The sequence below is a fragment of the Zingiber officinale genome, chromosome 1B (genome assembly GCF_018446385.1).
Source record: "Zingiber officinale cultivar Zhangliang chromosome 1B, Zo_v1.1, whole genome shotgun sequence".
Classification (NCBI taxonomy): Eukaryota; Viridiplantae; Streptophyta; class Magnoliopsida; order Zingiberales; family Zingiberaceae; genus Zingiber; species Zingiber officinale.
In genome coordinates, this window is record NC_055986.1 from 166,433,349 (window position 1) to 166,459,499 (window position 26,151).

General features: G+C 39.7%; 3 protein-coding genes across 3 annotated transcripts; all 3 read right to left on the bottom strand.

Moving 5' to 3' along the window:
• Positions 1 to 606: 606 nt before the first annotated feature.
• On the bottom strand, positions 607 to 7,922 carry LOC121989313 (ubiquitin carboxyl-terminal hydrolase 19-like). The gene is made up of 11 exons (XM_042543275.1): positions 7,347 to 7,922; positions 5,366 to 6,347; positions 5,191 to 5,279; positions 4,087 to 4,172; positions 3,834 to 3,996; positions 2,823 to 2,940; positions 2,542 to 2,699; positions 2,181 to 2,265; positions 1,851 to 2,060; positions 1,391 to 1,452; positions 607 to 1,304 (listed from the first exon to the last, which is right to left on the bottom strand). The coding sequence occupies exons 1-11, from the start codon at positions 7,646 to 7,648 to the stop codon at positions 698 to 700; spliced, it is 2,862 nt and encodes a 953-aa protein (XP_042399209.1). The 5' UTR covers positions 7,649 to 7,922; the 3' UTR covers positions 607 to 697.
• A 4,332-nt stretch (positions 7,923 to 12,254) lies between these two features.
• On the bottom strand, positions 12,255 to 14,131 carry LOC121989323. The gene has a single exon (XM_042543301.1). It carries the CDS (start codon positions 13,703 to 13,705, stop codon positions 12,539 to 12,541), a length of 1,167 nt encoding a protein of 388 aa, XP_042399235.1. The 5' UTR covers positions 13,706 to 14,131; the 3' UTR covers positions 12,255 to 12,538.
• An 8,076-nt stretch (positions 14,132 to 22,207) lies between these two features.
• Positions 22,208 to 23,426, bottom strand: LOC122044482. The gene is made up of 5 exons (XM_042604939.1): positions 23,251 to 23,426; positions 22,975 to 23,046; positions 22,832 to 22,889; positions 22,388 to 22,681; positions 22,208 to 22,294 (listed from the first exon to the last, which is right to left on the bottom strand). Exons 1-5 carry the CDS (start codon positions 23,424 to 23,426, stop codon positions 22,208 to 22,210), a joined length of 687 nt encoding a protein of 228 aa, XP_042460873.1.
• Positions 23,427 to 26,151: the final 2,725 nt, after the last annotated feature.

Genomic DNA, 26,151 nt, shown 5'->3' on the forward strand with positions numbered 1-26,151 from the left:
TAAGTATCGAATTGGTACCGAACCCATACTTTTTGTCAGCAAATGCTCTAACTACAAACTACCCGGCACCTATCCCTGGGAAGAAATCTATCATCTGTCAACTACAGGGGAGAACTGGGTGCGTAGCTAAATAGATTACGGCAAGGTGGTACTACTGTCACGCTGTGGGCATGCAGATCACTCGTCTGTGGTGTCTTAAAACTGTGGGCCATGAAATTGAACCAAGGCAATAAGGAGTGCGATGGTCAATTTCATGAACCAAGGCAATAAGGAATTAATCTAATCTCTGATATGTGCCTAGATAGTTGAGAGAATTAGTAAATATGAGCAAAGTGTAGAGTTCTAGCAAGATTGCAGGCTCTCTGATGATTGTCAATCTTGGACATTATGTCTTAGAACCAACAAGTAGTTGAATCCTAGTAGAAGTAGCATCCTTTGGGAAGATCCGATGGCTCGTTTCCTCCTACTTGCTCTAGCAATTCGCATATGGTGTTAGTTGGTAGCTGAAACTCCCTTCTCTGCTTAGGGTTGCAGAGGCATCCAGATAATACTTGTGTGAAAGTATTCAAGTAGGGACCATTACACTATATACATTACTAAAAAACAAAACCAAAAAATTACGCTCTTCTTTCCTTTCCATTTCCTTTTGGCTGGGCCTAATTAAGCATGTATAGATATCATCTACAACCCAAACAGGTTAACAAAATGTTTGGGCGGTTCGTTCCCTTGTAGGTCTTCTCAATAGTACACCAGAATTCCCCTCATTTTGCCTAAATCGATCAGTCTGTATACTACTACGATGTTCAACTAAATTCCTGCTAAGTTGACTATTGTCGGGATACAAAAGAGAACTCTCCATGCCGGCCTGCTCAGCTTCCCTGCCTGAGGAAGTAGCATTCGATCCCAAGTCCATCGTTGATGGTGTAGGGCAATTTGCTTTCAAGGAATGCCGAGAGCCCAGAGGGGAATGAGTGAGTCCATCGAAATCCTCAGAGATTCTCAAGGGGCTATTCGAGCTGAAAGAATCGGATTCTCCAGAAGTGTGTTCCCATGATTCTTCCGTACTAGTTGAGTCCCTAGTGCTCTCTGTGCTGCAAGTGGAACCTTCATCAAAGAGAGAAGAACTGTCGCTGGCAGAATCGTTCGGGTGAGGACGGAGATTTGACAGATATGGAGAGTAGTGTTCTCCATGGTGAGCAACTGATAAATCTCCACGGTTTCCTCTACCATCCTTCATGTTCTTTCTAGCGTGTACAAGTTGAGCCATCGCTCTCCTTACTGAACTTGGACCACGAGGCAAGCACCTAATTTGAGAGGCAAATAGGGTAGGAATTAAAAACAAAAAAAAAACAAATTAGACAAGATTGTGAATCCAGTACATTTGACTCACCTAGCATAAAGAAGCATGTACGCACCCTTCGACAAGACCACCTCAAGTTCCACAGGTTGTACCTGTTCAAAAATAATATTCATATTATGGCAATTTATTTTTAAATGCAAGTGTTTATGTTGAACGCCGTCATTAAGATCAAATGAAACAAATGCACTGTTCTGGAGTTAAGCATGTACTATCTGTTTATGAGGAAGTGACACATGATACAGGTTTCAAAACAAATGCTGAAGAGAGCTAATTTACACTCAAAAAACTATTTAACAAGCACCTTCATCTTCATTTTACCTTACTAGTTAAGAATACTAAACAGGTTCATTTCAGTTGCAGATCGAATTGAAAAAAGTTGACTAGAAATTCAGACAAGTTTAGCAAAAAAGTTGACGCCCTCTATCAAGCTTGCCATGATAAGTTCGTCAAAAAGCAATTCAATGGGATCAGAAGTTAACTAATAGCATACCTTGCTATCATCAATCTTGTACCACTTGCCATGTCTATCCTTCACATAGCAGACGTAGTGACCAGAAAAGGAAGCATTCATCGTATCTATGTGAACGATTACAGCATAAAGCCGATAAACAGGGGACTTGTCATCACCGCTCATGTAACGAGCTAAATCAAGGTACTCAGAAAACCTGACAGCTTTGTTGAGTTTGCCAAATTTACCAGACTGCACATAAAATCACAGTCAGGAATCTAAATTCATTCACTGAAACACAACCAAATTGACCTAAATCTGAGCAAACGTAACTCATAAAATGGCAAACAGAAATATCAGTTGATTAATGACCTGAAATCTTTTCAACACAATAGTCAGGACATTAGGAGCCTCCAATATAGTCAATCTCTTTTTTGCTCGCTCATAGGACTTGCATCTGTCAAAAAAAATACAAAGTAAGAACATCATCAAGTTAAGAAAGACAGTTTTTAAGAGAACCAGTTTCAGTAGGGGAGATTTTCTAAAAAATAGGAACTCAAGGTAACAAATGATTAATTGATTTTTCCTTAGTACACAAATAATTTTAAAAACCAAAAATGCAGATTTCGTGTGGTTAAATGCTGGAAAAAATTAGTCCTACAAATAACTAAAGAATTGGTGACAGAATGATACATGTATGATTTAATCACTTCTAAAGAATGAAAGAACCAACCTTTCACACTTATACTTGTTCTCCCCATCCAATATTTCTTGGGATGTAAAACGTAGAAGAGCATCATCAAGGGTGACAATATCACCATCTATCTCGACAGTAAGATCCATCATCCTTTCACATCGCTCAGACTTGCTCTTGCATTTACTGCACCTTATCTGCATATGTTTATCAACCACCATTAATCAATCGCTAACTAGCTAGCAAGCTATGACATTAAGATTATAATTCCAAATGTAAGTGCTAATTATCAAAACAAAGAAATTAATGAGCTAAATTACTTTTGACCGCAAATAGCCACCAAAAGTTTGCTGTATGAGTGTTGTCTCCTCCAATAATCCATCTGGTTTTGCAACAGCTTCCTTTAAGCAAATAGACTGCATAGCCTCAATAGCATACCTGACAAAGTATATATACAAAAATGCTCAATAACATTTAGACAAAAAGAAAAGTTAATTGCTACAGTCACTGTCGTGATCAAAATTCTAATTCAACACAAAATTCAATTTTCACAAAAGATTTACTATTATGTAAGCACTTGGAGAGCTTTTGGGTTAGGACTCACCAAAGGCTCTCAAAACCTGTTGGGCTCTAATCCAAAAGGTTCCAAGAACTTGGACCAAGGTTGAAGGATTGAACATCTCAAGCTCTTGGTAATTTACCTCCTCCTTTCCTTCATTTTCATCTTTAGGGAGAGGTGTAACATTATCGTTGAGAGAAGCCCACTAGGTCAAGCTCAGGGAGAGCTTGCAAAAAAAAAAAAAAAATCGCATTGTTTAGGTCAAGGTTTATCCTTAGAGGTTATAAACCTTGATTTATTGAGGCTTACCCTATTGTCTCATGTTAATAGATGAATCAGCAGAATTTTTCGGGTGTGACTTACTGGTTGCATCATAAGTATTGGAGAAAGAACAAGGAAATGTACCACATTATATTCTAGTATTAGTGTGTATTATTTATTTTCCTTATTCAACTGAGTTTATACTTGACATGAACCATCTCACTCAGGTACTCATGCTTCTAATGTTTGATTGTTTTTGCTATTTGTACAAGGAATGAGTGATATGAGCTCACTCTCTATGCCCCCCTCTCCTTGAGCTCACCATTATCGATCCAATAAAAACTAGTAAAATTGCAATGCAAGATAGAATATTCTATACACCTACCTAAACCATTTATGCTCATAAAGAGTTAATATCAACATTCATCTTATTGGTCTCATGACTAGCTGAAGGTAAAATGAAAATTAACATTTAGTGACTTTTATAGATCATAATACTGTTCAAACTCACCTCAAAAATTCGTGGGCATCTTCCTGTTGTCCATGGCCAAAATTACTTCCAATGTTGTGCAAATGAGAGAGAATTCCAATGGGGGATAAAGGAGATTTCCCTTCCTTTGCATTCCTCACAAGGCTTTCAAGCTCACATGTAAAGCACCACTCTTTCTTTGGACCTAGAGTTATGATACAAAATATATTTAAGAGCTTGTTTTAGTAAGTAAAAGAGAAAAAAAAAACACAATAGAAGTGGAGCATGAGCATACATATTCTAGAATGAAGACCGTCAAGAAAATATGCAGTCAAAGGTCGAGTAAATGCCAAACACTGGAGAACAGCATTTGCATAACAGCTGCAATCAACAAAAAAAAAACATTTCATGATGGAAGTTAGTTCATTGAGCAAACATGCACAGTATAGCCTACATGCATATTCCAACAAAGAATTACAGTTGGATTTCTCATACTATGATATCGCCCGTAGTAGTCCTAAAATGTCTTGTAAACAAGCAATATCCAAAGAGATCAATGCACTGACAAATATCTATATACATTTCAATTCAGAAACCTACAAAAGTATGAAACATAAGCAACAAATGAACAATCTGGGGTTGGATGCATCAATCTTCTAAAACTTTATTTATTTCTTAAGTAAATATTCTACTTTCCTTCCCTGAAACCATAATCCTAATAGATTGAAACCGGACTAGAGCTCGTACAGGTCTTCCTTGAAGGACAAGGCGATGAATTATTTATAGTTGATTACAATGAGTACAACTTATAACTCCAATTATTTAGGTTGGGTGCATGAGTCTCCCATGCCTCTTTCTATTGTTTTAGTAAAATCATCAACTGTATTTAGGAATGAATCACAGTCCTAATAAATTGAATCCATTTAAGGCATCTCTGGACCTTGTCAGATAAGACAAAATATTGAACACGTCATCAACATGCAGGATCTCTACAAGGGCTTCAGAGAAACAATCAATGGTACAGAAGTAATAGCTCACAGTAGCCTTGTCCACTAAAGAACCAGGGGCAGATATTACAAATTGTCCAACAACACTAACTTTTTTTAATCTGTTTTTTTTCAAGAAATTGACATTATAACATTATCTAGGTGGCAACCATTATAATTGACAAATAATTTCCAATTCAAGTAACTTGATCCTGGCATATAGTAGTCTTGTCCAATAAGTTGTCAGCCAATTGATATAGATGATAGACGGTCAACAAGAAAGCTCAGAGGCCCTTCCTGATTGTATTAAGTAACCTATGAAAACTTATAAGACACGCTTACAAATTTTCTAAGGAAATAAAATAAGGCAAACAAGAGCAAGAGTTCATGTGGAACAGCAGAAAGTTCTATACCTGTTGCCGCAATTAATAAGACCACAAGGGCGCAAATCAATCTTGTCAGAGTTGTAGAGTTTGATGAAAAGATCATATGGAAATAGCATCTACAGAATTGAAACGAAAAATTTATCAGCTTAACTGTATGTGATTCATAAGCAAAGCCTTATGTCAATTTAAAAGAACCACTTACAAATTCTGAAGAGTAGTGTCTCGAAACTTTAGTAACAACTTGTTTCAGAGATGTCGAAAGACCATTGGCCACATAAGGAATATTTTGTGAACCAACAGATGCTCTATGAGCATTACCATTTGACCTTTCATAGAATGGAACAGACTTAGCACCTCCGTTAGTAGAATAGTGAGCCGAAGCTGAAGCTAAGTATCTTGATGTTTCTTTTTTTGAAGTTTGTGTCTCATTTCTTTCTGAGTGAGATCTGGCTTCTAATGATGCAGCTCTTGGAGAAGAGCCTTCAGGTGTTGAGGATGTACTTGATTTAATCCCATTACCAACCCTCTCAGACTGCTCAGTGCTGACTTGATCGTGAGATGAAGTGTTTTTTAAGGCAGATGTATTACTAGGTATCTGTTCATCTACCTCTGTTTTGCATGTGGATGTCTCCACCCTTAAACGACTGGAGTGTGTGGTGAAATTTGCCAAAGGATTTGATGTAGCCAACTCAGGAGTTGAAGACATTGTAGTACTTACATTGCTGGTATCAACTGCAGTTCTGAGACCAACAGTATAAATACCAAAAGATGGAGATTCTTCTAACCCAACATTATTTGAAATTAACTTGTTGGCATAAGCATCATCAGGAGAACTAATGGTCTGAGGAAATGTTGATTGAACAGGTATTGTTGGAGAAGATGAACCAGAAAATGTTTTATTTGCAGAAATGTCCTTAGAACTGCTATTCTGATGTATGTCTCCATCAATTTCATCATCGGTAGAAGTGGATTTTGAGGCAAAAGGCCTCTCAAAATATGTCTCAACCTTTGAAGTTAGATCCTCTTTGGGGTCTAGCCTCTTCTCTGATAAGCCAGACGGTTTGGAATGCACTCCCTCGAGACTAGAAGAACTCAATTTGTCTTCATCCTTATCATTAACAGGTGGAGGTTGGCATTCATCCTTGTGGCCCTGCCTCCAATGTATAATTTGGCACCTGCCGGAGCTGAAATGAACATTGAAAAATATATCAACCACATGAGTTCGCATTACTCTACTTTATCAAAGAGGAAAATTTTCTTTGACAAATTGGAAGAGGGAACAAATGCAAACCTTAAGATTTTGAACATCAATTTCATATGAACCAACACTTCAACTTTTCAACCACCAATAAACATGGAAGAATGCAAGTGGTGCAAAATTGCTAAATATCAATACAAATTACATTGAGCAATTAAAAGTTGTATTTTTCTTCTCCATCACATTATCAGTGTCAAAATGTTTTTAAAATGTCTGCATCTAATCCATCAACAACATTATTATGTATTTAGTGGTTTCTTTTTCTAATAAAAGAAAAGATGATCTTTAGATGGAAATCAATAAATAAATAAATCAACTTACCATATAGCTTAAATTATCTTGGAAAAAAAAATAAAGATGCCAGATATTCTTTACATAGAAAGACCGAGGAGCTTATCGATGGGAGATGGTGATATTATCTGTAAAGTCTAACATTTTTATGATTAAAATTAATAGACAATGATAGTTCAAAGAGCTATCCCATAAACATCATGTGTGAAAATGAAGAGCCTAAACTTGATTCATTTTCCAAAGACGTAAGAGGGCAGGAAGCAATTTCAAAATGCAGATGGGAACAAAAAATCACATGAAACCTCTACCGTGACTATAGGTAGAGGTAGATTTTTCTTAGACTCCAAGTAAGCATCTTTTGAATAGGTAACAGATATTCCAAAACCCACATATAAGTATAAACTGACTCAACATAGTGAACAACGAATAAAAATAAAACTACGACTAGAAATGTCTTCAGGTCTAGAGGTTCCAGTTTTTACAAGCCATCATTTGAAATCAAAAGTGAAATTATAAAATTAGCACAACCAAATTTTGAGCAAGGAGTTAAATTAGCAAGGAAAAACCTTAAATTGAATGAAAAATTAAAAAAAGGAAAATGTTGAAGAAGGAAGAAGAACTCAGTTTTTCTTACCAATATCTGACAGCCTTGCATCGGGCACACCTAGCGCCGGCAGGAATAGAACACACGGCACATTCCGGCAGAGCCACAGACTCCTTAGTTACTTCAGATGATGTGGCCGAGTAGGCCGCCATCGCATCCATCTCCGCCAGCGCGGCTTCTTGGGCAGCAAGATACGCCAGCCGCCGTACCTCCTCCTGCCTCGCCGTCACCAGGCGCCATCTCCGGCGCACCACGAGGGCGACCACGGGCCCGAAGAAAAGCACCAGAAGCAGCGCGGCCCCTGAGAACCCTAGATCGACGTGGAGGGGCATCGACCCGCCACCGCTCGCCGGCAGTCAGCTCCCGATCTCCGACCTGCTCCGGTCCGTAAGACGTCGCTCATAGATCAGCCGGCTGCCGCCCGCGACCGACGAGATCAGGAAGATCGCGTTCGCCGGATCCCCAATTTCGACTCGCCCGCTGGAACACGATAAGAATCGTCGCCAGAGTAAAACGAACGAACGAACGAACGAACGAACGAACGAAAGAAAGACAAAAGGGAAGACAAAACGAGGGTGGAAGGACGTTTTTATTGGGGCAATTAATTCCGTGACACCGCAAATGCCAACATTTTCAAGAAAAAACGTATCGAGTCTTCCAATACGACTCCAATAATGCCATGAATCATGAAAATTAAAGTTCCATTTTCAGCTTTTCTTCCTTATTAAAATATTTTTTATAAACTTCAAAATCTCCGAAATATGCTTTAGACCTTTAATACACAATTAATTTACCCAACAAAACAATAATAAATTTATATAATATTTTATTAATATTGAAAGTGTAGTCGCGGTGTTTCCATTTCGTGTGCCCTCCAGTGCGTTCTGCTGACACTGGTTGTTGCCATTTATGCCCGCCATTGAATGAAGAACATTTTGCATTGATATCATATCACCATTAATACAATTACTACAAAATTAATCAATAATAACAAAAATTCATGTGGCTCGGTGGTCAAATATATGAAGTTCCATTCATGGTTCAACCTATAACTTTTGAAGCCATCTTTGTCGTGCGTTGCAAATTTGAACAGAATGACAATAACTAGGCCATTGAAAAAAGATATATATTGTGATATGGATGTGTAAGTAATTCCAACCTGCTCCTCTTGGTGTCACATTAGAGGCATTGCTTCAAGTCTAAGGTAAGATCTATTTCTTAGTGTGCATTAATTATACTTTAAATTTAGTAAGTAGATGAATCTGAGGAAAAAATTGTGAGTGAATGATAGAGGATGAATGACCTCTGGTGTTTCGTGTTGATATTTTTTGTCTATAGTTTTCGGAGTTATGATATTATTGTAGGATATTCAGATTGTCATGTAGATATTCGCAGTTCGATTCCGAGTTATAACGTATTTATAGGAATTTTTTCTCCAAATGGGACTCGCAACTAAAGAATACTGGGCTATTAGGTTATCCGTCGTGCGCGCTTCCTCATTTATTGTGAGTGAATGATAGTGGATGAATGAGCTATGGTGTCTCGTGTTGATGTTTTTTGTCTATAGTCTCCGTGGTTATGGTATCATTGTAGGATATTCAGATTATCATTCAGGTATCCGTAGTTTGATCCTCAATTATGACGTATTTATAAGAATTTTTTCTTCAAATGGAGCGTGCAACTAAAGAATACTGGTCTATTAGATTGTCTATCATGCATGCTTTCTGACTTATGCTAATAGCCGATGAAAAAATTCTATAAGACTAGATCAATCATCTGAAAATAATTAATGAAACTATATATATATATATATATATATATATATATATATATATATATATATATATATATTCTGTCTATAAAATGATGAGAGCAAAGGCATTGGATCTGAGTCGTGGCTTTTGTCTTATTAGTGTGGCATTATTGGTGCAATTGGAAGGTTCTCTTGATCACTTGGAACAGAAAGTTAGATCGAGATCTGTAAGAAGCTTTATTTAACTTTTAGAAGTAGAATTTGTTTTTCTGTAGCATTACTTGTGGTGTGTGAAGGGTAGATACACATATTCATGGCTAGAGAGAAGTGATCATTTCAATTTAGAAACAATAAAAAATAAATAAAAGAAACAGAAATTAGACAAGTACTACTTCTACTAGTTATTCCAGAACTATATATTAATCTCTTTTCGATTTGATATATCTTCAAAAAAGTTAAAAAAGTAGACGTACGATATGGATATGGTGATCACTATGGGATACGGTTGACAATGGAGGGGCCCAAGAGGAAAGGGTGAGAAGGGTCAAGGCCATGTAGCGGTCAAAAGTCAAGAGCACGTGGCGGTCAAGAGTCAAGGTGACTCGGTAGCCAATGGTCAGGCTAACGGGGCGGTCAGAGGCAAGCATGTGGGGTAGTCAGAGGTCAGGCAGACTGGTTGATCAAGGGGGCAAAACAGTTGAAAGACGAGGGAAGATGGCAGGCGGAACACCGGGCATAGGTCGGGAGCGGCAGAGTTGTTTTGAGATGGCCCGAGCTACAGGCCTGCGATTCAAAGGACTGGAGGTACAAGTCACGGGTCGGGATCGGCAGAGCTATTTAGAGGTAGTCCGAGCTACAGGCCTGCGATCCAAAGGACTGGAAGTATAGGTCATGGCTCGGAAGCGGCAGAACTAATCAGAAGCAGCCCGATCTACAGGCCTGCGGTTGAGAGTCAGGAAATACAAAGCGCAGGATACAGGTCAGGATCGGCATAGCTATGTAGAAACGGCTCGGGTTGCAAGTCTGCGACTCGAGGGCTCGGAAATGCAAGCCACAAATCAAAGGTTGTAAGCAGCAGGGCTGTGTAGAGACGGCCCTGTCTGCGGGTCTGCTATTTAGAGATCCGGAAGGGTAAGCCACAAGTCATAAGGTTGTGCAGGGTCAGCCCGACTAACAAGCGAGATCTGGTCGAGGCGTGTGAGGTAGATGTCGATCGCGATGAATAGGATGAGCCAAGCTGTGCATGAGTGGAAGGATCACAATTGTCTGTCAAGGTTAATCATTACATACCAGTGAGACGCGCGAAGGCGGAGGTTTCCAAGGGAGAAGATGCTCTCATGACCAATAGAGACCTGACAGGTGTCCCTCACTATAAGACAAAATTCATGTGTAAAGGCGAAGGTTCCTAAACAAGAAGATGCTTTCACAACCAATAGCAGCGAGACAGTTGTCCAGCACTACACGACAAAGCCCGGCGTCTAACCTTTTTCTGAGAGAGTGGCAGGTTCTAGGAGGGGAGGACGCATAAAAGGGGAGAGATCCCTCGTACGCAGGTACGCGCACACACTCCCTCGTCACTTTTTCCACAACTTTTCACTTTCAGTGGTTTTTTTTTTCTCTTTTCTCTCTGTTTTTTTTGGGGAAAAAGGACCTGACTTGAGCGTCGGAGGGCCTGATCCGGGGACTTTTTCCCTGGGTTTCGGTCTCTAACGTGGAGGAGGAGATTGTCTGAGTGTGTGCAGGAGCCTGCAGCAGCGTCAGCCTTCCGTGGGAACCGAATCACCTACGACTTTCCGTCAACAACCAGGCCACCGCGACCAGCCTCCGTCCAACTCAGCCTCCGGACAGGATGACTATGCTTATGCTAGATGAAATAGGAGGAACAAATGAACATTGAAGTTGCCATTTGATTGAGCATATAAAGGAATCATTTATTTTTTTTTCATGTTTACTAGCTAGGATCCTTCTTAATATGTGGTAAAAAGGGGATTCGCTCACCCCCAGCGTCTCCGTCAATCCATCTCTAGACCAACACGGAAGAGGTAAATCACGGGTGGCTACTAGCCATTAGTGCAAATGGCCAAGACATGAGGAAAATTATACTCAATCATACCAAATTTCGACCCTAAGATCTCATATGGTAACATCCTATACCTTAACTCTCGAGAGGACTAGGATCCTTCTTAATAGATGATAGCTTGTGAAGGCAATAAAAATTATCAACCATCATTATTATACACGACAAACAATCTCAAATAATCTCAATTATTATGCATGAGTGTAGAAAGGTTACATGTAAAGGAAACACCAACTTTCTTTCCATTTTATCTTTCCTCATTAATTAACTCGATCATCAAAAAAGTTTGTGATCAAAAAACTTTTCTTCAAGAGGAAGAATGGAATACGTAGACAACGACAGTCGACAAGCCGACTCCAAATATTTTCACATCATAATTATTCGACATTAACTGGTCAACTTCCATCAATCCGAATCTAACCTTAAACTACACCAACCCCAAAAAATCTCTACGCGAATCTAAAAATCTTCGATCTGAACTTGATTTTTTTTGTTTCTGATATACTTGGATTGAATCGATGGATCAATTTATTTTTCACACTCCTAATATTGATAAACCAAACTCAAACTATATTGGTTTTATTATTTCTACTTTAAATAGTTCGTATAATTTCCTGGCTCGGCCCAATTCGAGCCCACAGTTGTCGTACAGCCACATTGGCCAATAGGTCCACACAACTCGGGCAACCCAGAAGGAACAAGAAGCCAGAAGGATGCAATTATTGAGCATTATCTTCGGTTCTGCTGTCATTTATTGTCTGGCCGCGTGTAATGTGTATAATTGCCTTTCTTTTCTCTGAGCTGCACCCTTGTCGGTGCTCAAAGATCGTCCGTTCAATTTCCACATCCAACAAATACTCGTTTCCCATCCGATTTTGAATTTCACTTCCAGAGTAGCAAGTTTTGGGTCCAATCACACCACCATTTCTTGTGTGTTATTGGCTTCTTGCCTGCTCGTTTCAAGGTAGCACGTTGTCGTCTTACTACGGCATATACGTGTCGAAGAATGGCGGATGATGTTCGTGGAGCTGATGCAGCATGATTGATATGTGGATGCTAGTCTCGAAGGTTGGTACTGGGGGAGGCTTCATCCAATTGAAACTTGGAATAGGAAAAAGCAAATGCCTGATGATGATTTCATGAGCAACAACCTCGGGACAGACATAAACTGAAGAGGCCGATGACCACACACAGACCACACGATGCGAATTAAAATACTAAATAGGAGATGATGTAGACTGGGAAGGAATCAACATGATCCAGCCCACTGTCTACGACACTAACTGAACGTTAATTACTCTCTAATTCATGGGAACACTGGTGCTGAGCAAAGCTCTTATTGGTTCCTGAAGACTCCTAGACCACTGGCGCTGTTGTTGGTCTCTTTCGGTTTCATTCCTCGAACCATTGACGGACAGCAACCACCTCGTTCCTGAGCCGACCATAGAGGGTCGAGCACTCCCAGTAGGGCCACTGGCTGGTGCGCTTTAGCAAGAACTCGTCCACAATCCCAATGGCCTTCGTCTTCTTCGGCAATTCCTCGATCACTTCGGCCTCGAACGTCATCAGCTCGAACTCATCTTGGCTCGCATTGTCCAGCAGCCACTCAGCGATTCCTGTGGCTCCGATGGCACCATTTCCTTTCTCCATGATATCAAGTATGATCACCTCGAATAGTTCTTGGTGCTCGTTAGTACAGGGAGCCCAATGTCGATGAACATGCTGCTTGATCTTCTTATGGAACATGGCTAGTGATTTCAGATCCAGTGCCAGACCGAGCAATGCGTACTCGGATGCGCGCAGCAAGTTACTGTTCGATTGGGCGAGGAGTTTTCTCCCAATTTGGTTCTTTGGCAGCTTATCGATCTGCTCCGGGACAGCGAGCAGCTTCCTTCCGATACGAATGTCCTCGAACTCAGCTGAATTTGCCTCCAAGCGGGCAATGGCATGGGTCATTTTCTTGATCCCTACGATGGTGGATCCAAACTGCCGGATGTACACGATCTTATAATTCGTTGGCAAATGAAAGATGCGCGAAGGATCCACGCTCAATCGGATGATGGCGACGCCCCCAATTCTCAGAATCCTATCGACAAACACAAAGGAGGCGTCGCAGAACCCGTCAGCGTCGAGCACAAAGTCGACGGAGTGATCAGGAACGGCCATTCGGCCTATCTCCGTCATGACAGGGAACATCTTGTTCTGCTTCACGAGTGCGATCCGTGCCCCGGGGTTCCCGAGGAAGATGGCAGGGCCGCGTGCGCTTGCGACGAGAAGCCCCTCTCGCCGCAGATCGCGGAGGAGCATTGGGAGAAAGAAGGGGTCATCCGCCCAGCGATGCGGCGGGGAAGGCAAAATGAGGCCGGCTGCGGCATGCGGAAGTATGGATCGGAGCCAGGGGAAGGCCAGAATGACCGTCGTTACCAGCATTGACCTGGCGATCACGCTGAGTACCAGCGGGTGTGGAAGTCTGATGACCAGTTCATCGGCTCCGCGGGCAACGGGGTGGGCGGCGTGGCTCTCCCCGTGGCCTCTAACAGCCCACGGAGAGCTCTTCATCGCGGTGCGGCGCTCCAGAGACAGTGCTCTCTTTGTCAATTTCTCTAAGAGAAAGAGGCCGGATCAAATTGAGAGAAAAGATCGATGAGGAAACAAACCTCGAAAGGAAGGAGAATGCCGGAGAGCGAGGCGGACGAAGCAATTAGCGGGAGCAAAAGCGGGCGGCGGTGTGGTTTCCACCCACGAGGGCCACTCGGGTACTTAGGCGTCTCAGCCAGAGGAGCATCAACTGACGCATCCGCTCGGCTTCCATGGTGGCGGAGGACGACCAAGACACGGCGGCGGTGAATAGATCGGACAGATCAGCGCTTGGTCTCCACCGCCGGAAAATGGCAGTGGGAAGAAAGAGGCGGAGATCCCAACGACTGGAGTGGAGTGAAGCGGAGTGGAACGAAAGAAGGGTTTCGAAGAGGGCGTAACGAGGAGAGGAGTATATTTATCAGAAGTGAGGAGGTAAACTTTTGGGTGAGAGAATTTCGAAGAGGGCGGAACGAGGAGAGGAGTATATTTACCAGAAGGGAGGAGGTAAACTTTTGGGTGAGACAATCGTTTTTAACCGTACGTGACACGCTGTCCTTCCACGGTGGGAAAGAACAAAAAAACATAATGGTGCATATATTTTAGATTATCATTTAGGGGGCCTTTGTTTCAAAAAATTCTGAATAGGACCCTCGTTTGATATTTGCCTGCTAAATATGTCCTTTCTAAAATCATTTCGAATCAAATTCAATTTTTTTTAAAAAAAAGAGTACATAGAGCATCATCCTCCTTTCCAAAAGGTAATAATATTTTACCCGACAAAATAATCAAATGAAATTGAATTTTTAGAATTTGAACTTATTATAAATAATGGACTCCTTCAAGAAGTTAATGATTAGGAAACCATGCATTGTCACCTAGACAATCAACCTAACACATCATTGTCGACACTTTTGAGGTTGTTGGAATTGACCAAGGGCCCAGGTCCAGTAACTTAACTAAGTGGACTTTTGATGGATAGTTGAAGGCCCACATAAGGGATGTAAAGGAGCTTCAATTTGGCATTCCAGCTTCTTCTTCTATTTTTAAGTTACATAAACAGAAGAAATTGCAGTAGAAATTATAATTAACAGTGTGGTAAGACTTAAACCCAGCTCAATCTAATTAAAGAGTGATACAACGGCAACAAAAATAAAAGAGATGTGTTGGAACTTAAGTTCTTTTAATTGATGAAGAAAAAGAGTCTATAAATAGATTTTATATTAGAACACTTTAACTTAGCATTAAATCATAACTCTTATATAATATGATCACCCAAGACATTTTCTCAGATACAAAATCAAATAACTAAACACCTAAAAATTTGGATAAACTAAAACTCGGATAAACTACCAAAGGCTAGAATTTTTATAAATATTTTAAAATAAAACATTTAAATCTTAATATCCTCCCTTAAATTGAAATTTGTAGAAATCAGTTTAAAAGAAAACAACAATAGCACATAAACAAACTCCAAGTGGATCATGCAACCTTACAAATGTAGCCAACTTGAGAGGCTTGGTGTGACGTCCCTAGTTTTTTTTTAATATCTAAAATATGAGGACGCCACGAATCATAATTGTACTACCACCGTACATATTCTCAATTTAACTGAATTACAATAACTACCAGTAACATTTGGCACTGATCATATGGTCCTAGAACTTATTCTACGAAAGTAAGCATTTAGTCATACGGAAACTAAACTAGAAGGTATTCGAGTTATACTGTTATTGTCCCGAGCTGGCTCACTAGTCATTGCCTCATGCCTCATTCGTCTCCTTTTCTAAAAAAAAAATTATAATCTGTGAGTCGAGAGACTCAACACATTTAGAAACGTATTATGCGTTAGTTAGCATCTATAGTCTAGTGTACATAGGGATATCCAAGCTAGGTAACTTAGGACTTACCTATTGACATATTATGGACATGAGCATAAACATCAACATAGGCATACGAACATAAACATAAGCATAGGTGTGTAAATAAACTAAGCATGAAATAGACATAATCATGAACAAGTATATAAACATAGGCATAAGTATACTTGCATGACATAAACATACACATTGATGCAGACAATCTTCTTGGTTTGTGGATTTAACAACTTATATGCTTTGAATACTTCACTAACACCAAGAAAGATACATTTTCCCTCTTATCATGAAGTTTCTTCCTTTTCTCATCTAGGATATGTGCATAAGCAATGCAGGCAAAAATTTTAAAATAATCTACAGCTAGTTTCCTTCCACTTCAAGTTTTCTCTGGTGTCATATTTGGAACATCAAGTATAGGACTTCTGTTTAAAATGTGAATACTCCAATTTACTACTTCAGGCCAAATTTTTTTTGGAATTCTCCCTTTTGTTAACAAGCTTCTCACCATATTAAAGATGATTCTATTTTTCCTCTTTGATACATCATTTTATTGGGGTGTAAAAGCAGCTATTAACTCTCTGCAAATGCCATGACCTTCACAAAAATCTTTAAATTTGGTTGAACAATATTCTCCACCACGATCTGTTCGAAAGATCTTAATGGTGTTTCTTATTTCATTTTCTACATGAGATTTAAAGTTTTGAAATGCACCAAATACTTCTGATTTTTCTGTAAAAAATAAATCCAAGTTTTTCGAGTGTAATCATCAATGAAGGTAATTAAGTATCTTTTACCTCCATTAGAACATGGTATTATCAGGCCGCAAATATTGGAATGAATTTGCTCCAAAACATCTTTTGCTCGCCATGACTTCCCCTAAGAAAATTGAAAACAATATTGTTTGCTAATAACACATTTTTCACAAACTTGGGAAGGAATACTAATATAAGGAACACCTGACACCATATTTTTCTACTGGAGGATCTTTAATCCACCAAAACTCATGTGGCCATAACGAAAATGCCACAACCAAGAAGGGTCTTTTACTTCAACCGCAAAAAAAGATTGTACACTTGTAATCTTCAATGGAAACAGCCTGTTTGAGCTCATTGGCACAACAGCAATGACTCCTCTAGTGAGATCATAAATCTCACAAATACCCTTTTGAATAGTGATTACATGCATAACCCTTTTCTTGTAATTAACCAGCACTTAACATATTACTTCTCAAGTCAGGAACGTAAAGGACATTAGAAATTGTTTCTATAAATCCATTCTTGGTTCTTATCTCTATATTACCCTTTCCTATCACTTTCACAGTGGAACAATCACCAAAACTTACTATAGAATGAAAGTCTTCATTTAAATAAAAAAAAAACAATTACTTCCACACATGTGGTTACTGTAGCTTGTGTCCATATACCAAATATCAGACTTAGGTTTTTGATTAGCTTGGATAACCTAATGTGGACGCCGAGTTGGATGCCTTTGTTGAACATCGCTATAGTTGGAAGCAAATTAATTACTACCTAATTTGCTATTAGAAATAAATTAGCTATTGCCTAATTAGTAGAAAATAAATAATGACCTAATTTAACTAATGTTATAGTAGAAAAGGGGGAAGACTCGTCCTCCTCCCTAATTTAACTTTGTTGAACATTCTTTTCCTCCTCCCTTCCCCCCTTACGTGTTGCATGACCAAGTACGGATCCAGATCTCGACCTGTGACTCGATCTTATACTCGGGACCATATCAACTTGGTATCAGAGCCAGTCATGGGTGACACGGATCTTATCACATCCAAACTCGAGGCCTTCATGGAAAGATTGATGTCACAACAACAAGTTTTCATGGAGCAGATCACTTCCCGCCAGCAAGGACTAGAGGAGCAGATTGTCGAGATTTTCCGTATTGTTCAAGATGTTATACGACGACCTTTGCACATTGCAGACAACCCTACCAACGCAGAGTATGACCCTTCTAGAGACTCAAAGGTCAGACCTGAACTGCCAACCAGCGGCACTATGGCTCTGCGATACTCAAAGATGGAGTTCCCCACCTATTTTGGAGAAGGGGATCCACTGAGCTGGGTTAAAAGGTGCGAAAATTTCTTTACCAACCAAATGACCACAGAGGTTGACAAGGTTGGCCTTGCTGCCTTCCACTTGATAGGGGAAGCCCAACTTTAGTTTGATCAAGTAGAGCAAGAAGAGACAGAGATGACTTGGAAGCAGTTCAGAGACCACTGTCATATCCGCTTTGGCCCGCCCCTAAGCAACAACCCTTTGGGAGAGCTAGTAAATCTGAAGCAGATAGGCTCTGTAGAAGACTACCAGCGCCAATTTCAATCTCACCTCGCTCGGACCTCAAACTTCCGACCACAACAACAAGTTGACTTATTCACTGTAGGCCTAGTCGAAGATCTCCGTATCGACATCGAACTGCAGAAGCCTGAAAACCTAGGCATTGCAATGAATATGGTCAAGGCACTAGAATGGAAGCAGTGCTTCCATCAAGGTGGGGGCTGCTGCGCATGAATTGGGGCGGGACCACAACCAAGCTCAACACCAGCAGTGGAGGCCCTCCTTTGGTGAAGACCAGGAACCCGGACATCAACAAGGAGACTCCACCTATTTCATTTTTCAAGCGTCTGACTCGCGTTGAGATGGAAGAACAGAGAGCCAAGGGCCTTTGTTTTAACTGTGATGAATTCTACTCCATGGGTCACAAGTGTAAATGCTTGTTTTGGATTGAAGTGCCTGATGATGATAGGGAAGGTGAGGAAGTGGGGGAAGTGAATTCAGAAATTTTCCTTTATGCTATTAGTGGCGTTATACCCCACTTTCGAGCTTGAGGACAAGCTCAGTATCGAGGACGGGAGTGATGATGTGGACGCCGAGGTGGACGCCTTTGTTGAACATCGCTATAGTTGGAAGCAAATTAATTACTACCTAATTAGCTATTGCCTAATTAGTAGAAAATAAATAATGACCTAATTTAACTACTGCTATAGTAGAAAACAAATAATGGGTTAATTAGTTTTTCTATTTTTGATTCCTTGTTTTCCTTTATGTTTGGTCTTTCCTAATCTTATCATGTTTGACTCCATATATAAGGAGTGTCATTATTAATAAAGGAGGAAAAGAAAAATTAAGCAATTAGGACTCTGTCTAGGACGAGTCTTCCCCCTTGAGTGATTTGGACTCTGTCTATGATGAGTCTTTTTCCTCCTCCCTTCTCCCCTTACGTGTTGCATGGCCAAGTACGGATTCGGATCTTGACCTGTGACTCGATCCTATACTCGGAACCATATGAACTTGGTATCAGAGGCAGCCATGGGTGACACGAATCCTATCACATCCAAACTCGAGGCCTTCATGGAAAGATTGATGTCACAACAACAAGTTTTCATGGAGCAGATCACTTACCGCTAGCAAGGACTAGAGGAGCAGATTGTCGAGATTTCCTGTATTGTTCAAGATGCTAGATGATGACCTTTGCACACTGCAGACAACCCTACCAACGTAGAGTATGACCCTTCTATAGACTCAAAGGTCAGACCTGAACTGCCAACTAATGACACCATGGCTCCGCGATACTCAAAGATGGAGTTCCCCACCTATTCTGGAGAAGGGGATCCATTGAGCTGGGTTAAAAGGTGCGAAAAATTCTTTACCAACCAAAGGACCACAGAGGCTGACAAGGTTCTTTCACTTGGTAGGGGAAGCTCAACTTTGGTTTGATCAGGTAGAGCAAGAAGAGCCAGAGATGACTTAGAAGCAGTTCATAGACCACTGTCATATCCGCTTTGGCCCGCCCCTAAGCAACAACCCTTTGGGAGAGCTAGCAAATCTGAAGCAGACATGCTCTGTAGAAGACTACAAGTGCCAATTTTAATCTCACCTCGCTCAGACCTCAAACTTCCGACCACAACAACAAGTTGACTTATTCACTGTAGGACTAGTCGAAGATCTCCGTATCGACATCGAACTGCAGAAGCCTGAAAAACTAGGCATTGCAATGAATATGGCCAGGACACTAGAACGGAAGCAGTACTTCCATCAAGGGGGGGGGGGGGGGGGGTTGCTGCGCATGATTTGGGCCGGGACCACAACCAAGCTCAACACCAGCAATGGAGGCCCTCCTTTGGTGAAGACCAAGACCACGGACATCAACAAGGAGACTCCACCTGTTTCATTTTTCAAGCGTCTGACTCGCGTCGAGATGGTAGAACAGAGAGCCAAGGGCCTTTGTTTTAACTGTGATGAATCATACTCCACGGGTCACAAGTGTAAACAACTATTTTGGATTGAAGTGCCTGATGATGGCATGGAAGGTGAGGAAGTGGGGGAAGTGAATTCAGAAATTTTCCTTCGTGCTATTAGTGGCGTTATACCCCACTTTCGAGCTTGAGGACAAGCTCAGTATCGAGAACGAGAGTGATGATATGGACACCGAGGTGGACGCCTTTGTTGAACATCGCTATAGTTGGAAGCAAATTAATTATTACCTAATTAGCTATTAGAAATAAATTAGCTATTGCCTAATTAGTAGAAAATAAATAATGACCTAATTTAACTACTGCTATAGTAGAAAATAAATAATGGCCTAATTAACTTTTTTTATTTTTAATTCCTTGTTTTCCTTTATGGTTGGTCCTTCCTAATCTTGTCATGTTTGAATCCTTATATAAGGAGTGTCATTATTAATAAAGGAGGAAAAGAAAAATTGAGCAATTAGGACTCTGTCTAGGACGAGTCTTCCCCCTTGAGTGATTTGGACTCTGTCTATAATGAGTCTTTTTCCTCCTCCCTTCCTCCCTTACGTATTGCATGACCAAGTACGAATCCGGATCTTGACCTGTGACTCGATCCTATACTCGGAACCATATCACAACCATTAATAAAGTTTCCACTTCTTGCTTTTCGGCAAAATTTGATTACCACTACAAAAATATCCAGCAATACCGACGGAATTATCCGTTGGTATTCCGTCGGTAATGGTCCTTACCGACAGATTACCGACGGATATTAATCTGTCGCGAGAATATGTGTCGGAACCTATTTTCCAGTCTGAGGGAATATTTCCGTCGGTATCTACCGACATAAGTCTATTTCCGTCAGTAAACACGCGGACACCTGGCGCCCCAGTTTTCTGACGGAAATATAATTTCCGTCGGAGGGGGGTCCTGTTCATATCGTCATTTCCGATGGAAATACTATTTCCGTCGGCCATTTCTGACGAAATTGGGACTTCCGTCGGAAATCGCCGACGGAATTGGTATTTTTGTCAGAAATTGCCTACGGCATTGGTAATTCCGTCGAAAATTACCGACGGAAATACCAATTCTGTCGGTATATTACGATATGGAATACCGACAGAATGCATATTCCGTCGGTATTCCGTCAGTAAAAGAAAAAAAAACTGACAGATTTCTTTTGTATTCTCATTCACCCCATGTATACAAATTATAATCACAAATACAATCACAGCTATAATCTCAAATACAGATATAAACTAACACAATCACAGATATAATCACAAATACTGACACAGATGTAATCATAATTTACAAATAAACTAACCCAATCACAGATACAATCACAGTTTACAAATAAACTAACTCAATCACAGTTTACATATTCTAACAAAACATATATAAACAAACATAATATAAACAAAGTATTTCCATGCACAAATGTATAAATTCATACCATGATAACAAATACTCCAAAAACAACTAATAGTGTAAAATCCTGCAAAAAGTAAAATACAATAAATTATGATGAGATTGATATTGATCTATAATTCGAAATGTTACATGGATGTATAATGAATTTTACATTTAAAAAAATAAATACCTAGATAGAAAGTAAATGATGATGATGATGATCGTGTTGAATATATACACTCTGACGCCTGAAACATATATTAATGTAAATATTAGAAATGAGCAGAGTAGAATAAAATAATCAAATATATTTTACACGTAACTTGTATGATAAATAAAGACTTAAATAGTAGTTGAACAAACCTAGAAACATACTAATCATCACGGTCTGATGGGTCTTGAGTCTCCTGGGACTCAAGACCATCTGGCGTCTGGGTGTGAGCGAAATTTGTCACGATCTCTCGCATACTGGCAAAGAGAGTTTCCTGGTCGGTCCTCCTCTTCTCCTCAGCAACCCTCCACTCATCCATAGAAGCCATCCTCTCATCCATTGTCTTCAGTTGAGTGCCAGGTCTTACTTTTCGCGTCTTAATGACTGCACCTCACTAGAAGAAGAGGAACTAGCACGGCCCCTAGGATTCTTCAAACGATCAAATGCCACTTTGGCCTGGGAGCCAAGGCCGTAGAGGGTGGAGTTTTTTGTCCTTCCACCGACAACATCATAATATATCTCATTTAGCGCGTCGGTGGATAGAGACTGTGACTCCCCTTGATGGTGGCTGAGAGGCCTGTGCCACTCTTTTTGTCATTTGATCCTGTGTTCAAAATTATAATATTGATCAATATTTAATTTGATAACAATTATTAAAATTAATCAAAATAGAAATGCATGAACAAATGAAATAAAGTTAATAATCTTACGTGTAGGGCCTGAGATCAAGTATCGATAAATGACCCATCTTTCTTCTTATGGGTCTTCAGAAATACCTCCATGCATGTGGGCTGTCGAGCAAGATCATGCTCCTACATACACAAATATTTTGAGACATAATTATACATGCTAATGTGATAATAAAATAAAAAATTGTTAAAAATTATAGCTTTAAATTAAATTACCAAATCCATTGCATGCTCAACAATAGATTTCGATCCTGACATATGCCGAGCGATTTCGGTACTCGGGCCACCTGACTCTGTATTCCTATTAGATCGAGCATTTTCAGCATTTTCTCGCCATCTTTCTGCAACCCAGGTGGTCGTCCATGCACTCCATATCGTCTCCGAAACATACGCTGGCCTAGTGCCCTTTTTCCTGATATAATACATAAGGTCTCTATACAGTTTAGCACAATAACTATTCCATGTAGCTTTAAACTGTTCTTTTTGACCATCTTTCCATGTATACCTTTTCTACAATTATAAGTATAGATTTTAGTATACAAAAAGATAAATATATTATTGAATACCAAATATATTAATTTTACTTACTACGAATTCATTGTAATAAAAAGTCTTCATCTCCTGATCTATATGCCTCCATGTAGTACCAGAAACACATACTCGTTCTTTAAACTTACTAGTGATATAAGAGGCTACCCGGTGGCCATCAGGAACAAATCTGTAAGGAAAAAAAAATAGATATGAGTAATAACATGTCTTCGACAACTCTAATAACTTGTATTAATCATAACAAAAATACATACGTATCTCCAACAACTCTAATAACCTTGTAGCAACGGGGTGCTACTGCCTGCTGCTCAGCCATAATAATATATCTGCACAAAAACATAACATGCATGTACTAGCTAGTAATAACATTAACATTAACATTAACATCACAATACAAAAATATATATGCACACATGCATAACATTAACATTAGCAACACAATACAAAATTATATAGAAAAGTACAGTTCAGACATTACATTAGCAACTATTTAATCAACATTAAAAGTTTCCAAGTCTTCATCGCTAGACTCTGTTAGTACCAATTCATTTTCACTGTTGGACATCTCTCCATCATCTATCTCCTCATAAGTGACATTAACAATATCAACAAGTAATTGAGATGTAGATTCAAGTTGTGTATCAATTGAATGTCTCTCAACTTCGTCATTCTGAAATGCATCAGTAGCCTGAGTGGTATTCGACATTTCTATAATCGAACGAGGCTTCATTCGACAAACAGACAACCATTCACTGGGCCTTCTTCTCTTTGTAAGGCCTTCAAGATAGACAACCTGTGCAGCGCCGGCCAGCACAAAGGCCAGCAGGACGCTGGCGGCCACAAAGAAATGAAGCTAGAACAGAGGAAGAGGAAGGAGATGCTGCCGCGCACGTGGAAAGAAAGTAAAGGGGCCAGGTTAGGGTTTATTTCGACTTTACCGACGGAATCTAGATTCCGTCGGTAAAGCTATTATTTTTAAAAAACACACACATCACCGACGGAATTAGAAAATTCCGTTGGTAATCTCATTACCGACGGAATATAATATTCCGTCGGTAATATCCAGACTCTTCCGACGGATAAAAATTTCCGTCGGTAAAGCTGTTTTTTTTTGTAGTGTACGTTTCCTTTTCTTTGTCTTCAGGTAGCTTAATATAATATTCAAAACGAAAATGTCCAAATTTATGACATCTAAAGTACTCTATATTTGATTTATCAAAATTTTGATTTTGTCCTTTGTCTTTGCCCCGAAAATGACCATCATTGGCTTCGAAATAGCTACTGTCATCTCTATTGCCTCGATTTCCCCTTCCTATACCTCTACCTCTGTCCCTTCCTCTAGAGTTTGAGAAATGAGTAGAGATAGAAGCCTTTAAAGCTTGCTCCTCTGAAGTTGAACTTCAGTTCATCTTCTGTTCATGGACCAGCAAGGAGCTCTGCAGTTTATCAAAAAAAATGCATTTATGTCTTTGGATTCTTAAATGGAACACACAACATAATCAAACTTTAGTGTCAGGAAACGTAATATTTTCTCTACAATGCTGACATCTCCCATCTTCTTACCATGAAATCACATTTTGTTACTAATCTCCATAGTTCTGGCACAACAACTGGTGACAGATTCCCCATCCTTTATTTGTAGAATCTCAAAATCTTTTCTCAAAGCTTGAAGTTGTGCATGCTTCACTCTAGTAGAGCCTTGATATTGTTTTCTTCATGGAATCTCAAATATCTTTGGAAGTTTCTTTGCTAAGAATTGTTTCCAAGATGGGATGATCAATTGCTCGAAAAAGGTAGTATTTTGCCTTCAAGTCTTCGAGCTTTCTTCCTTCCAACTCTATTTTCTGAACATCGATTAAGACTGCATCTGCTGCCGCGGTGCTTGAATTCCAAATGATTTGCCAATACTCTTTTAACAGTATAAGATGCTCCATTAGCATACTCCAATGGTCATAGTGATCATCAAAACGTTGAATTACAGTTTGCATAAAATTATTTTCAGACGCCATTGAGTCTTGCTGTTGCAAGATGAAAATTGTTACTTTTTCGAACCTGGCTCTGATAGCACTGAAACAACAACAAAGAAAAATAAGAGGTATGTTGAAATGAAAATGCTCTTCCAATTGATGAAGAAAAAGAGCCTATAAATAGACATTATATCAAAACACTTCAACGTAACGTTAAACCATTACTCCTATATAATAGGATCATCCAAGGCACTTTCTCATACACGAAATCATATAACTTAATACCTAAAGACTCCAACAAACTAAGACTCGGCCAAATTATCAATGACTAGAATTTTCAATAAATATTATAAAATAAAATATTTAAATCTTAACAAAGAGAGCAGCGTAGCAGCACCTCAAAAGCCATCGCTGTGTGCTATACCATGCACCCCCACTAAAACCACTTTCACCATTTCCATGCTCGCAAAGAAGCACATGCGTGCCCATCGTGCATGGATGCCTCTGCGCGAGTCCCCATTGTTTAATCTCCTGCAGTTTGACTACCCCAATGACCAAACAAGTCTCATATGGACACTGCACTAAACTAATAACGATCCAAGTCCTGAAAAACGCAATGTGAAGTTGTTTCATGCGTGAATGCATGGGGCATGCAATTTAGTATACGCAGGTGTAGTTATGGAGCTTTCACTTGCACTGTCAAAATTAAGCATTTTGGAATTTAATCACAATTAAACAAAGAAATGTAATGATAATGCAAAGGGAAGGCGATGTTGGAAATCGAGTCACAAAAGTTAGATGGATTAAAGTGAATGACAGTGAGGGAACAAAGGAGCATTTGAGCAGAGCATTGCAGATCAGGGAGGAGAACCTCATCTCTGAAAAAAAGTAGATGCTTGCAAGAACCCTAGCAAAAGCCTCAGGCAGCTTCCTCGCTGTTTCTCACTTCTCAGTATTACATTTTCAGTCATAAATTCCATTTCTGTTTCAGATGAAACAAAAACAAATTACTGATTGAGATCCAATACTCGTTTGCTCGTTTTGAATATGATTGAATTGAGGGGAGGGGCTGGAGATAAAGAGACAAATAGAATTATGATGCACCATGCATGCATGCCTTTAGTATGGGAGCACTGACATGACGTGACATGGATTGAAGTTATATATCAATTTCGTGATAGAATGAAAGTTTTAATTATATAATAAGATTGTTAAAAAGGATTTAAATGTCACTTTTTATTGTAAAAAATGATAGGAGAAATTGGTAGAAAAGAGAGAAATAAAAGAAAAATAGTTTAGGGCAAATTAAAGGCCTGCTGTTAAAATTTTCATGGTCAGCACTTACCAATCTTTCTTTCCCGAAACGCCCTCCTCTTTCCTAAAAAGGTCCATCGAAAGAGACGTCCCTTTCCCTCTATTTAAGCCTGTTTGACTGCCCGAGATGAAGGTGGTTGCTTGGTGAGC